Genomic DNA, 14654 nt, shown 5'->3' on the forward strand with positions numbered 1-14654 from the left:
CAAGCACCCCACGTGTAGTTACTTTGCTGGGCTGCCTCAGTTTCCCCAAGATGTTGTAAGGAAATTGGAAGGTGGGGTGAGGAATGAGAGGAAAAGAATTAAACTAGCAAAATGAATACTGATGCAGAAATGGCCCAACAAAACCCCTTGCTGCTCGTTCCTGCTTGCAGGTTATCTTCCGTATGCTTCACCTTTCCGTGCGGTAGCCTCAGCCTGCTCTAAACTCGCCACCAAGCTTAACCGCTCCTGGTTTTGCAGCTCTGCTGGGTGTTTTCTTCTCCTGTACGTTGTCTGAGCTATACCCCTGCTGCATTTTTGCTTATTGATTAACCTTAACAAAGAAAAATGAGGCAGTAGCGGATTCCCATCCTTCCTAGGAAATCCATCGGCACTATTGTTGCCTGCTGCCTTCCTCCAAGGCAGGCACGAGCACAGGCCCTGGGTGGGAGGGGGGGATCCAGAGGATCAGTGCAGCAAAAGCCTCTTTTGGCATCAAAATACGTACCCCAGCCTGTCTGGGGACCCAATTTGGGGCGAGATGCTGAAGTCTTGGGAATTGCAAATGCACGGCTCTTTAGCCAGGTAGGAAGGGGAGAAGCATCCCTGTGCCCTGGCAGCCCTGCAGAAGCAGGCTGAGCACAGCCCGTGGCCGTGCAATCCGTAATTTCGGTGGTTTTCTTTCCTCGGCAGCACCCTGCGCTCCAGAGAGGGGAGAGCGGAGGTTTTGCAGAGCCCGGCTGAGCTGCCGACACGTTCGCATCTGTTTCCAGCTACGCCCCACGCCGGGTTTTTGGCGGGGAGGGGGAGGATTTGCCTCTTTTTACGGCTCTATTTTTATCCCGCTCCGCGAGGCTTCACCACCCCGCGTTTGCAAAAGCTAAAATTCAGAACATCCTGGCGAAGGCTGCCAGGGGAGACGCCGCGCAGATTCCCACGTCGCCCGAGTCCCTCCGAGTCCCGCCGGGCTGAGTCCCGCCGGGCCAAGCCGAGCCCAGAGCAGCTGAGCCGAGCTGGAATGACACAAGCCCAGCATACACACATGTGTGCGCACACAAGCACGCCTGTGTATATATCCACGTGTGGAAGTGTATATGCTGTGAGCTTATAGATTGAGAGCTTTAGGAAAAAGAGTAGTAAACCGCTGCATAGAGTAGAATGCTTGATTTGTGGCGAGAAGTTTATCTAAAACTGTCTTTTACCCTTTAGGATGGCGCCAGAAGTTGCTGCGGTAGGAAGAAAAGGTGGCTATAAGCACCTCTGTGATCTGTGGGCAGCTGGAATAACTGCTACAGAGCTTGCTGAGCTTCAGCCTCCAATGTCTGACCTACATCCTGTGAGGTTAGCAAGGGGTTAAAGCGCGGTGTGTAAGTACAGCTTCCCATATCATCCATTTGGAGTAGTGGCTACATGTGTGCTTGTGGTGTTTGGGGGTACTGCGAGGGTGTTGGGTTGTAAGTGTTCTGGATGTACGTGATAGAAATTATGACAACTCCTTTTGCTGCATAAATGCGTCATGTTGTCCTGGTAGCGTCTCTTAAACGGATGGACTTCTTCCTGCCAACTAAACAATGTATTCAAAATTCATGGCAGATAATGTAGTGCCATGTCACCCACAGAAATACTGTTGGTTTTTTTAGAGCGCTTTTGCTAATGATGAAAAGCAACTGCCAGCCTCCTGAATTAAGGGAGAAAATGAAATGGCAAGTACTTTTCTGTTTCAGTAGATAATGATCATGTATTTCACTGGGCAATTGATTCTCATGTTTACCACTTCCAATAGTTTCCATCATTCTGTGAAAACTGTGAAAAAGACCGACAGCTGAAAAGTTACTACAGGTATAAATTTATGTATGGGATTTTTTTGAAGTTCTAAAATTAAAATGTGCTTAATATGAGCGGTTGGAATTTTAATCTGTGTTTTTCCTTCTGTCTTTCAGCATCCTTTTTGTTACCCAGCCATTAAATCCAAGTCTTGCTATTGAAGTTTTGGATACAATGAATAATCCTGAGCATTCCACTTACCGTGATTTTGATGACGATGATCCTGAGGTAGGAATACGTTTTAATCACAGGATCAGATTAAGGTTTCATTTGCCGACAAAACTAAATGCTTATGGTTCATTGAGGCACAGAATGTTTTGTGATCTGGGAACAGGCTCAAGGGTTGCTTTTACTTTTGGTTGTGCTGCTCTGTCACACGTCCAGGCCCTTAGCAAAATTCATTATATTTGGGGGAGAGACGCTCAAAGAGAAAGAGATGAAAACACTTTAAAATTTTGTTTGTGGTTGTCCTTCAACAATTTTGCAGCAGTATGTGTGGACTGCTTCTCCAGTCCCGAGTTCTGTCGTGCATTCTGCTTTCTGTTTCTTTGTGGAATTATGTTTCCATTCATCTGCAAAGCAGGCATTCGTAAAAATCATTTTCTACCTCTGTAGAACTTGTTCTTTTGTTCCTAATTTGCTTTCCTCTGAGAAGAAGAGAATGATCCTGTAGTTGTTTTTGCCAAGGGGTTTGGTATGTGTTTCTTGCAGATTCTATTTTCTATCTTGGAATACTCTGAAACTCCATTTCACCTACGGTTTTGCCAAAGACAAAATTTCTGATTTTCTGCTTTAACAGCTGGGAAAAACCAGCACGCTTCTGTAAGGTGATAAGCAGTGCAGGACTGAAGTGTTTCATAAACAAGAGAAAACAGATATTCTGTCAGCGCATCCTGTCTTCATACTTAACTGTATGTTAGTGAAGACTTTCCAACTATCAATACCGTTAAACTGAGAGGCCAAAAAGGAAATGTTATCTGAGCAAAGACAAATGCTGGCCAGCATTGTCTTTACTTGCTCAAATCCAGTGTTTTAAAAACCCTTGTCTTGAAGGTGAGGACACTCTACAGATAAAATGTCTCCAAATAATTCTAACTTTAGTGTGCAAAAACATACATGCAATCTTTATTTTTAGCTTCCGCTTGATTTCTGTCTGTCTTTGTTGCTATTATGCTAAAGAAACCTGCTAAAAACCAGGTACACAATACTGGGTTTCAAGTGAATATATTTTGGTATTGAAGTCTTTTATTGTTCACCTCTAGCCTCTGGTAGTGCCTCATAGGATTCATTCGAGAAGTAGAAATGGGAGAGAAGAAAAGACATGCTCTGAAATAAACTGTAAGCATGTGTGATATGACAACATTAAATATTCTTAAAATAATCATTGATATTCACATATTTCAACTAGTATTCTGCCTAGCTGACGTATATAGAAACATTTTTAGTGATACAGAGGAAAAGAAAAACTTATGCTGTTTCACTTACGGATATAGGTTCTAGATGACTATGCCAAAGAAACATTAGTGTAAAACATTGGAATACACCTTTTGTCAGCACTTCAGCAAATCTCACTATTGCTTCATCTTAACTGAACAGGACGCAACCTGAGCTCTTCTGAGAGCTGGTTGGTATCGCTTCATACGCCACTGCAGCAGGGATATTCAGAGTGATGCCAGATTGTGCTAGGTAGCAGAATGGCAGAGGAAGATTTTTCTGCCTTAATTTAGTCTCTTGTAGTTTGAACAGAAACAGTCCTGTAGAAATCAGGAAAGGAGGTGGTTGATCGCTGGCCATTACAAGCAGACTCCATCCCCCAAGCTGTAGTCATTCTTTTGTTTGAATTAAATCAGAGCAATCCTTGGCGCTTTAGTTGTCTTTCCTGAAGCTAAAATTGAGGGGAGGAGTGTTAATGAGCGTCTGCCAAAGAGCTTTCCTGGAAGATGCGATAAGCTCTCTCCAGACTTCATTCACGGCTCTTTAGTGCTAGTGATCTCCCCGAAGAACAGGTCCAAGAGCAAATTCCCACAATGGCTGTGTGTTTTCTCTAAATTACATCTGTATTGCTGCTCTTATTGCTGCTCTAAAGAGGGCACTTGACGGCTTGTTTGCTGAATGGTTTTCCTCATCTTTCTAATCGCAAGTGGCGATGGTGCTGCCTTTGTGACAGAAGAGTACTTTCTGTGCCCCTTAGTTTCCAGCAGGCACAAGTTGGGGGTGTGCCTGTGCCAGAAGGGGCTGTGATGCACTCATTAAACGGGATTTGTCTTTTTTTGTTAGCCTTTGGAGCTGAATTGGGTCTAATTGCAGTCCAGCTTAGATTCTTGTTTTCCTTTTCTCCTCTTTAGTTGGTCAAGTAAAATTTGGTCCACCCTTGAGGAAAGAGACGGAGCCACATGGTGAGTTTGTGAGTTACAAGCAGCATGGGCTATGCTCTGCACATTATTCCCTGCAAATGTCTGTGGAGGAGGAGAAGTCCAAGGTGTGTAGCAGACCTCCTTAGCGCTACTGAAGTTGGTAGTGATTTTTCTGACAAGTGACATATTGGTCCTGGATCTTTTGGTGCCATTGCAGGATATGCAGCAAGACCCCTTATTTGTGGGCTCTGCCAGGTGTGATGTATGTGCTAAGCAACAGCCCTTGGTCCTGTGGGTTTCCTCTATCCTTTATACCTCATAGCCAAGTATATAATTCCCCTTATTTATAGAGTTATTTTTTAAATTGTAGAATGCCTGTGCATATTCAAATGTTCCTCTCCCTTGTCCTTGTATTGACAATGATTGAGAACGGAAATAATAAAATGGAGAGCCTGGGAAAGAGGTATGATGCATTTTAAAAACTCGAATTTCTGTGGGGTTGTGATTTTCCCAGGCAAACAATCTTTCTGTGGCCCGGCATGACACCCGAGCCACGCCAAGTCTGGCGGTTGATGTATTCTGTGAAGGTGTGTTGCCAATGTTTTCATCCTATGGACCTGTCAGTAGAAGGGGTGTGGGAACTCGAGCAGTGAGGGAAAAGGTGTCTGTGCTGCCTCACACACACGATTGCAGCAGCTTCCTCTCTTCTGTGGAGACTGTTGCTTTCCACACTTGTGAAGTTTCTTCACATTCCTGGATAAAAAAGACACTCCTTTGCTTCCTTACTGCAGACTTGTGTGTTCTCTTTGTTTTTCTAAGGCAGGTGGCTTAGTGCATAGGTGGGAGGGACATTGGCTTTGCTCTGAGTTGGTTTTGGGAAGGGTGTGCAGCTAGGAATGTAATTCCTCTTCTGAAGGCTACAAACTTCACGTGAGTGGGATTTCTGGCGTAGGTTTCCTTGTACTGCTCTGTCGCTGTACTAAAATCTCCTTCCCGGTGCCTTGTCCTTTGGCAGTGGGTCAGCTGGCTCTGGGGGTATGAGGTTGTACGTGATCTTGCTCTTCCTCAGCAGCGGCTGGACAGGTACTCTGCAGGTTCTAGCGCCCGTTTTAGACAGAGGAGAATAGCTTACCACATCTCATGTAGGACTTAGGCAATTGTTTCAGATATGTTATTTAGACCTTGACATGACTGCATAACATCATTTCGGAGCCCTGGTTATACAAGTGTTTATTAAACATGGTAATGAAGTCAGTGTTTTACCGTAAACTCATCAGTTAACTGCAAAAGATTTTTGAACTGGTTCCAAGTTATCCTGGCTTTGCTTCCCTGTTGCATTGTCTGGATTATAAAGAAAATACAATTGGTAGCATCGTATAGTTCAAATTATAATGCTTGGCTCCTTAAGAATTTCATTTATTTCTACAGACACAGAATCATAATTGCAAAGAGATGTTAAGGCAGAAGCTGAAGTTTTAAAAATACTTTTTCCATTTCTTTCTTGCTTTATCAGTTACTGACCAAACCAAACCAGTTAGCGGACAACTTCATGGGGCAGAGATGTGTTTTCCTTGCACCTTAGGAACCTGAGTTGCTAAACCGGGGAGAGGGATTTTCTGCAGGGACTAAAGCACAACTTTTGAGAGCACTTCTTTGGCAGGTGTTGTTGGGAGGGAGGAACAGAGCCTTCTCCTACCTTGTGGGTTAGCAGTCAGGGCCTTTGCACTTTGGAATGGCAGAAGCCCTTGCTGCTCAAAGAATGGACTTGAACGATCCAGATTAATTCTGCTGATAAGGAAATCTCTTAGTATTGTCTGCTGCTGTTGGAGTTTGGGTGTTTGAAACCTGTCCAAAGAACTTGCCTCATCTCCCTGCCTGTAAGGAAGATCCCTGATTGCTTGTTTGGACCTTTCTGAAGAGGGCAATTAACTGGTCCACTGCTCCTATCAGAATGAAGCATGCAGTCCTGATCTGTCCTTTCCAGATAAAACAGAGCTATGATTTTGAAAATTATGATGATGGGTCTAGAGACCAAAGGAAAACTGTATTTTGTCATTAGATATAGAACCAATGGACAATTTAAATTGGCATGTCAAATGCAAACTCGAGATCTGTTCAAAGAATGGCTGCTCCAGCAAAGAGCCTTAGCACAAAGCAGCTGAGGGAGAAGTTTGTAACAACCTACACGCTCTGGGAGAGAAAGTCTTTTAAATGCAAGCGGGAGCAAGAGATGCCTGTCTCTTCCTCCAGCACTAACAGTGTGGCTCCCTTTTCATTACAGCAGTTCTTCTGACCCTTTTGCTTCTGTCTCACTAAAGCGTGCTTAAATTTGATGTTTATAAGCCAAAGGACTGGACCGCTGCAGCATGAGGAGTTATTGGTGGTGGTGCATGGAGATGTGGAACTGGCACGTACTTGCCTCTAACTGAGGCAGTTTGTCGCTCATTGCCATAGCTCAGGTGGTGAACAATAATCCATTCTTTTGGTGTGACTTGGTAGTGTCTGGTAATGTGACCGTACCCTTCGCTGTGTTTTACCTCCATCCCCAGAACTGGCTTAACATGGTTTGAGTTTCAACTAACAACTTTTTTTTTTAGCAAGAAACTTTCCCTTTGTGTCTACCTGGCTTTCAGTCACAGTGTAAATAACTTGAGTGTCTTGATCTCTGTCTAACGAACAGCCTGGCAGTAGTGATTTTTGGATGATTCAGAAGAAAAATACTACACTGCAAGATCTAACCTGGTATTTTTCATCTTATACCTTTCTTTGTCAGTGTTAGTTTTGTCTTTATTTTCCTTTTTCAAAGCTCATGTTTTGCCCTGTTGTTGTACCGGTGTTTTCATCTGTGTAAAAGCCATTCAGTATGAGTCTAGATGTGTGTTTCTGTAATGTAGGAAGGAATTCTTAGTATGTGCAGTATTGAAAGTATTTAACCCGTATTCATGTTTAGTTGAATCGTTTTTGTAGAAGGGGCTCAGTATTATGCACTCATTCTAATTTCTTTATTTAGCTGCCTTGCAAAGCATAACTTGTTAATTTTTTGGAGGGTGATTAAAAATAGAAGAGAGAGTCTCTTTGTATTTTTGTCTGGTAGTTCCTTTAAATAGTCCCATGAAAGACTATGAAATTATATAAATGTAAGTCTCTGAATTCTCCAGATGGTAATTATGTGACAGAACGAATATACACTGAATAGCAATAACAGAAAGTGGTGTCCTAAGTGTTTTCAGTGGCATTTGGCATCGTTTAGTCTGATACATTTTCGACATTTACTGCACTGCTAAAAAAATTGGTTCTTAGCATTGCAGTGTAGAAATTACTCCAGAAAGAGAGTTTTCTTATTTCTGTGCTCTTTAGGCACTGTGTAGTTTGAAATGTAATGCGTTTAAGTCTTGGACATCTTCATATACTGTTAAAAAAGTTAAAGAAACGTTCTGTACTAGAGGAAGAGCATTATTCTGCTAACTTTCTTTGATTTGTGAGATGTTTCATAGAAGTGCAGTGAGGAGAACATGGAAGACTGGGCTGCTTGGGAATGTCTTGTTTTGGTTTTCATGTGGTGTTTTTTGTTTTGGATTTGTTTGTTTGTTCGTTTTGGCATGAGTTGGCTTGGTGTGACGTGAATCTGCCAATACCATAGTTACTGAGAGCTTAGACTGTCTTCCCCATTCCTGGAAGGAGCTTCCTGTATTGCTTGATTATGAAAATGTTTCATAAATTGTGTTGAGATCCGTAGCTTAGATTTCTCTGTACGCGGTTGGAGCACCTCCATCACATGCAATTGCTCTGGTTTGGGGAGTGTGGTTTTGGTTTTTCAGTTTGGTTTTCTTTTGGTTTCATCTTTTCAGTTTAACACTTTTTAAAACCGGCCTTTTTCAGGATACTTTCAGTGTTTGTCGCATATCTTGCTAGCCTCGTATCTGGGGGTCTGAGAGACGAAGGAGAACTGGACTGTCCTTTCCCATCCTTCTTTTGCCCCATGCTGTTCAGTACCCTGTTCAAAAATTACTACTATGACAAAGCTTGTAAAGTACTGTTGTTGTCACATTCGTGGGAGGGTTTTTAAAGTCAATCGACAGCACTTTCTGTGTTTCACTGCTTTCTTCACAACCTCCTATGCTCATTGTGAATCAAAGAGGAGAATTCTGGTTTGGTGGCAATGCTTCACCCATTTGTGAGGTTTTTCCAGTAAGCCCTAATCCTTCTTGAAACTAGGAGAACTATTTAGTAGTTGGTTCTTTCTTGTGTTGTGGACCAGCACACACTGATCAGACTTTCTCTCTCTGTCCTTCCCCCACTCCCCGCTCCTGCTCTGACAGTATTGGCTTCGGCTATGTTCAGTGAGTATAAGCGATACGTGGATTTTTCAAACGTCATCAAGAGGAAAAGACTACTTCTTCAGAAGCATAATATATCACCTACTACTGTTGGGGTCTTTCCCATGCTATTCTCATGGGTTTTTAAAATACCTTATGAGCAGCAACTCTTTTGCAGAGCTACGTGTCTCTAAGATCCTACCCCAAAAAATCATCAGAAATTGAGACATATTTGGGTCATCATGAGTCATAAAGGGTATACAGTCGCCTCGCATTTCGCGCAGCTGGATGGATCATACGGCAGCTTATGCAGTCACCATGCATGTTACCTTTTAAAAACTTGACAGCTACGATGTGGTTACCCTTGAAATGCATTCCTCTCCTTTTCCTCTTCCCCCTCCCTCTCCCTCTGTGCTCCAGAAACAGCTACCTGGATCTGCCAGAAGGATAGAGAAATTCAGTAAAGGTCTTGTTTGCAGGGAAAATTCCGTGTCCAAACCCCAGTATCCCTTCATGCAAATGGCAAACAGACAAGGACAAGATAGTACTCCTCTTTGATATTCTACAAATGTACCCCTTTGATTTGTATCTAAATACATAACAGAATATTGTGCTCTAGGTACAGGGCTCTTCTCTCTTTCAGGATAGATCTTTTTTACTTTTTCTGCACCTAGACCACAAGTTTCTGAGGAACTTACTTGGGTACCTTCCACTGTTTGAGATTTTCTTGCACATTCTGCTTGCTGTCATTTCGAGTTCCTCCTGTTCCTATTGGGGTCATTGCGCTGTGTTTTGGCAGCTGTTTCCTGACAATGTCCTTTGCCTCGGCAGCAGCAGAGGTATGCTGGTCTTAAAAAACCAAACCAAACCAAAACAAAAAAAGTCTTCCGTGCACATTAGACTTCACGTAGGGTAGACCTCAAACAAATGCTTCTCCCATATTTTTCCCTGTCTTTCTGTGTACTTTAAAAGCATTTGTTTGGATACAGACTCAAATAAGTGGGAGAGCTGAGCATTGCATTTGCAGTGAGCTCAGTAAATGGTTTAGATCAAAGTAATCTTCTCTAAAAATATGTGCACCTTTTCTCTAGAACAATTGTTGAGTTTTATGCTGTTGATCCTGGGAGAAGCACCTGAACATCCAATGGCTAACGACATGTATGAGTGTTCATCTTGTATTGCGGCAGCCACCACGATGACAGTCTCGGGAATCTACCTGAGCTGGCGTAGTAGGACCCAATTTCTGTCAGTTGAAATGTTTTTGCTATAATTAAGCCTATGTTCAGAAGCAGTCTCAAGTACGTGACATGCTGAGGAAGAACGTGCAACTTCTTTCAGGTTCTTGTTTCCACCAGGTCGGTTCCCCGTTCGGGTTCCCTGTGTGGCGTTGCGATGGCTGTGTCAGTGTGGTGGAGGGAGGTGCGTGGGGAAGAGAGAAGGCGGGGGTAAGGGCTGTTAAACCCAGCTTCTGCAGAGCTGTTGCTGTATGTGTAACTGCATCCACCTCCCAGAGGTGACGTGTTGTACGTTGCTGGTAATTTCAGTCTAGACTGGGGACGTTCTGTAAGAACAGCTTCACAAGTGTTTCTGTTCATAGGCCAGCCTTTACTCTGTGCAGCAAAGTGAAGTGCTTCTTTCCCTGTGTGGCCTAGGTTTCGGTGTAACCATTCTCCCCGTCGATCCCACTGGGGATTGAAGTTGATTTTCCTAATTTCAGCTTTGCACCTTTGCTTCCTAACCCGAATTCAGGTTCCTCAAGGTCCCCGTTTGCCCTCATGTGCCCTTGGGACTTCCCTGTTGCTCTCCGGCGTGTCCCAGAGTCCTATGTTCAGACACCCTGGCATGCTCCCAGGATGCCCCTTTCCTTTCGCCGCACTCCAGAGCCCTGCCTCTCCCCCTCGGCAAAGTTAAATGTACAAGATTTACTCAAGCTTAACAGAAATCATATTTTTTGTGGCTTCAACTCTTCTCTTCCTTTCACCACATAGGAAGAGCTCATGCAGAAAGGAAGAAAAAGAAAACGAAACTTCTTCCACAGAGTCTACCCTTTTAGGATTGGAACCTCCCAGAAATGGAGATTCCCGTCTTACTGGTTTTCTTCTTGGCCTGGTTTGCGACCGTAATCGAGAACCCCTCGTTGTTACGCTGGTGCTGGCTGACTACCATCTCCAGTCCTCCACGGACATCTCCTGGGCCACCTCTCCCACCTGATGGCCTGTTCCCCCTCCCAGCTTTCAGAATGGGCAGAAAGCCCATTTCTGTGGGGACTGCACGGAAGTGTTTTGTAACTCCAGTTTTCTGGCCTGTGGGGAATGTTATCTCCAGACAGGGGTTGGAGATATGGTTGGTATTTAGCAATATGGAAACTTCTCCATTGCAGCACAGTTGGAAATACCACTTTTGGCTTTAAGCTGGGAGCTGGATACAAAAAAAAATGTGAAGCTGGCATCCTAACTGAGTGTTTCTATCACAACTAACTTCTTGTGTTGCTAACGAAATTTACCGATTCTTGTGTCATCTCCTGGTAATCCTTCATCACTCTGTGGTGATACTGCACTGGCCGCACTGCCGAGTTCTCCACAGATCCTCTCTTCGCGTTTCTACAGTTTCTGGCATCTTACAATTACATCCTTTCCTCCACTCGGAAAATCTCCTTCGGCACCAGGAAGCAAAAAGATGCTTACGCCTGCTCCTCTCGTCTGATCGCTGTTTGGTGTTACAGTTGTAAACAGACTTCAACCTAGTGTGTTGCTTAGCAGATGCTTTCAGAGTAGGAAACACAAACAAAATAGGCTCTGCTTTCTACACTGTCTTAACATCTTTCTTCACTCCCCTCATCTACAGCCTAAGAGACAGAGAGCTTGAAGTGTCGTTCAGACAAGTCTTCTCTAAACATCCAGATGTTGAAGAGCATCTAAGCTACTCCTTATTTGTGCCTTTAGAGATTTCTAGATATTTCTAAGGTGGGCAGTGGAGAGGATAGACCTTTTTGATGGTGTCTGTCCTCTCATTGCTTACAGAAGCTCTTTTCATCACTGTCTTCACCAACCCTGGCTCATGATTAAACTAACCGTGTGACAAAGTGAGAAACTGTTGGAGATGGCAGTTGGCCTAGTGTTAAACTAGTGAGACAATAAAGGGAAAAACCACCAGACAAAAGACAGAAAAGCGGAGCGTCAGGAGAAAAGGGTGAAGAAGGGAATAGAAGGTGCAGCTGTTAATGAGCTGGGGATGCCTGGGGGTCCCAGTCAGAAGCCCTGTGCCTGCTCTGTGCAGCCCGCAGCAAGACAAGAAACCCACTTGTGCAGTCTGAGGATCGCATGCCTTTTGGATCTGGTGGCTGGTTAACTGGTCACCCTCCTGGTCAGGGTCAGTCTATGCCCAACGCCGCCAGCATCAGCAGCACGGTGTGGGTGGTGTGACATAGTGCATGCTATGATCGTGGGGTGGTGTTTCTCCATGCAGAGGGAAAGGTCCATTACCGAGACTGCTGTTCTCCCCAGGTTCACACACCAAAACAGATGGAAAATACTCTAAAACGATACTCCTGCAAAGAAGCGGTTGTTTCACATGCCCTCTGGGGCCATCTTCAAAAAACTGAATGTGCTGCACAGAAATGTCACCTACATGGTGCTGCCCAGAAGGCAAGCCACAGCTTGCCTAAAAGGTCAGTCTAAACACAGAAAACACCCGACAAGCTGTGGCCCACACATTAGCAAATCACGGGCCAGTTTGTCCTCCTGTTACTCACAAGCTCCAAAACCATCCTCTGCAGACCAACCTCTCTTGCAGGGTGCAGCAGCAGCCTTACCCTTACCCACTCCCTTATTCTTTAGGCAGAGTCAGACAAGCCAGCGTGGAAAACTAGGGTCAAATAACAGCAAGTTGTCTCGATTCACCTGCGTCCTGACTTAAGGGGTAACACCCCCCACACACACACGGCCCCACACCCAAAATACGAACAGATGAGGACATCTCCACCCTTTCATGAAGACCGGAGGGCTGTATGGAAATGTCTTTCTGAACCACATGCAGTCCTATGCCTGCGAGTAGCATGAAGGGCTTGGATAGGTGCGCATTTCCTACTCTGGTAGAGATGGCAGTTCTCGTCATCCTTTCATCTGGATTTGAGCTGAAAAACCTTCTAGGAAGGTCAGCTTTCCCATGCTCATCCACAGTCCAGCAAACAACAAAAGGATGTGCCATTTGAATACGAGTCTCCTTGGTCTTTTTGTGACACAGTTGTGTCCAATGGGCTGGAGGTCTCCAGTTTCTGCCCAGTGTGGTCTTGGCTGGAGAATGGGAGCAAATGTTCTTGGAGGAGGCAGGGGAGGGCACACACAGCCACAGGCAGGAGCTTCCTCTCTGGAGAAAACCAGGGTAGGAAAATGCAGAAGGCAAAGGCGAGGTCAGTCCCCTGGAGACCACGTTGCCTCGGGTCATAGAATCATAGAATCATAGACTGGTTTGGGCTGGAAGGGACCTTTAAAGGCCATCTAGTCCAACCGCCGTGCAATGAGCAGTGACATCTTCAACTAGATCAAGTTTCTCAGAGCCCCATCCCACCTGACCTTGAATGTTTCCAGGGATGGGTCTGTGGAGAGGGACGTGGGTCTGGGACAGAGCTGGGAAGGGCTGTCTGGAGACAGCCTTTGCTAAAGCTCTTTGAGGCCCACAAGCAAATTCAAGTGATGGAGAATGGGGAAATCCTGCATTTCTGTGGGGGTCCCCAGGTTGCTGCCGTGTCCGGTCCCCACCCCATGGTGTGTCCCCAGCACGGGTCCCCGTGTGACGGCAGCCCTCTGTGAGGTGCCGCGCCCTGCAGGGGTGTCACAATGGCCGGGCTCTAGATCCTCCTCCTGGGGCTGGTGCTGCCTCAGTTTCTCGTGGCTTTTGCCCGGAGGGAGCAGTGTGTCCACGCGGGAGATCCTGCTGCCACGAGGAGGATGAGAGCGCTCAGAGGTGAGGGGCTGGCGGGAGGTTGGGGGCTGATGCCTGCTGGAGGCAGTGTCTGCCCCAGCCGGGTGCTGGGGGCTGTGTCCCCGTCACCTCTCATCCTGCTGCCAGGCACCTCCGAGAGGGCTCTGGCTCCATCCTCTCCCTGCCCTCCATGGGGCAGCTGGGGACTGCTCGGATACGACCCAGCCCGGCTGGCTCTTGTCGGGGCTGCTCAGCCTCAGCTCTCCTGGCGTCTCCTCGCAGAGCCCCGTGTCCCTCCCCTGCCCAGCTCAGGGCCCCCGCGCCAGACTCCCTCCCCTCATCCCACTGACTCCCCTCTTGCCAGTACAGTCCAGCACAGACTGTTAGCGCTGGGGGAGGCTGGGAAGATCCTCCCCCCTCCCTGGTGCAAAGCCCTGCAGCCAGCAAAACCATTTCTTTCTTCTCTTCCAGCTCTCTGCTCATGCTTTGGTTCCCAGTCCAGACCTGCGCGTTCCGAGGATGCAGGCAGGGCAAGGGGGACTGTCCCTGCGGCTGTCACTACCTTTGCGGCCACAGGGACTTCTCTGCTCAAGCGGCTGCAAGACAATGAGGTGAGGCGGGGGCGGGTTGAGGGCTCCCCTCTCCTGACGGCACCTCTGCCCTCCTGCAGGCGCTTCGTCCCCAAGCGCCGATCCTGCCGCTCAAGCTGGGCTAATGCCACCGCTCCCTGCTCCTTTCCCCGGGAGCTCGCAGCGCTCTCCTGGGCAAAATCTAGGCAGGAGTCGAGTGAACAGTCACACCCTTCCTCACCTGGCGCTCTCCCTCTGACCTCCGCCGTGCCCCGTCCTCAGGAGTGACTTCCTGGGCTCCCGCATGGCCTTTTACCCTGGTGGAGTCGATCTCCCTGTCTGGCTCTCTGCTGATGTCGGAGGCGCCGCAGAAGATCTTTGCTGTTCCCCCGTGGCTGTCCTGACCGATGCCTGCAGCTCGTACCTCGTGCCCGTGTCACACAGATGATTTGGGGGGCAGCAGGTCTCTCTCGTGGGTCCCTGGCAACGAGGGCAAAGCAAGTCCCATCACTCCCCTTTGTGGCCTGTCCCCAGGGTGACCGAGTGGAGACGTACCGGGAGCTGGAGAGCGTCTTGCAGGGAGAGGACGTCTGTTTGACGAGCGGTGTCCTGAACCGCCTGATAGCAGAGGCGTCCAGTGACGTGCGAGCAGCCCAGGTGAGCTTGTTCTCCTT

At 46.6% G+C, this 14654-nt stretch overlaps 1 protein-coding gene across 1 annotated transcript in view; it reads left to right on the forward strand.

Moving 5' to 3' along the window:
* The window catches only part of LOC132319259 (maestro heat-like repeat-containing protein family member 2B), a 44447-nt gene that overhangs the window by 14155 nt on the left and 15638 nt on the right, over positions 1 to 14654 (forward strand). The window contains exons 5-6 of the mRNA XM_059829580.1: positions 13883 to 14022; positions 14515 to 14637. Of these exons, the coding sequence (XP_059685563.1) occupies positions 13883 to 14022; positions 14515 to 14637 (263 nt within the window). The remainder of the gene's footprint in view (positions 1 to 13882; positions 14023 to 14514; positions 14638 to 14654) is intronic.

This window comes from Gavia stellata, chromosome 26 (assembly GCF_030936135.1).
Source record: "Gavia stellata isolate bGavSte3 chromosome 26, bGavSte3.hap2, whole genome shotgun sequence".
In the NCBI taxonomy this organism is placed as follows: Eukaryota; Metazoa; Chordata; class Aves; order Gaviiformes; family Gaviidae; genus Gavia; species Gavia stellata.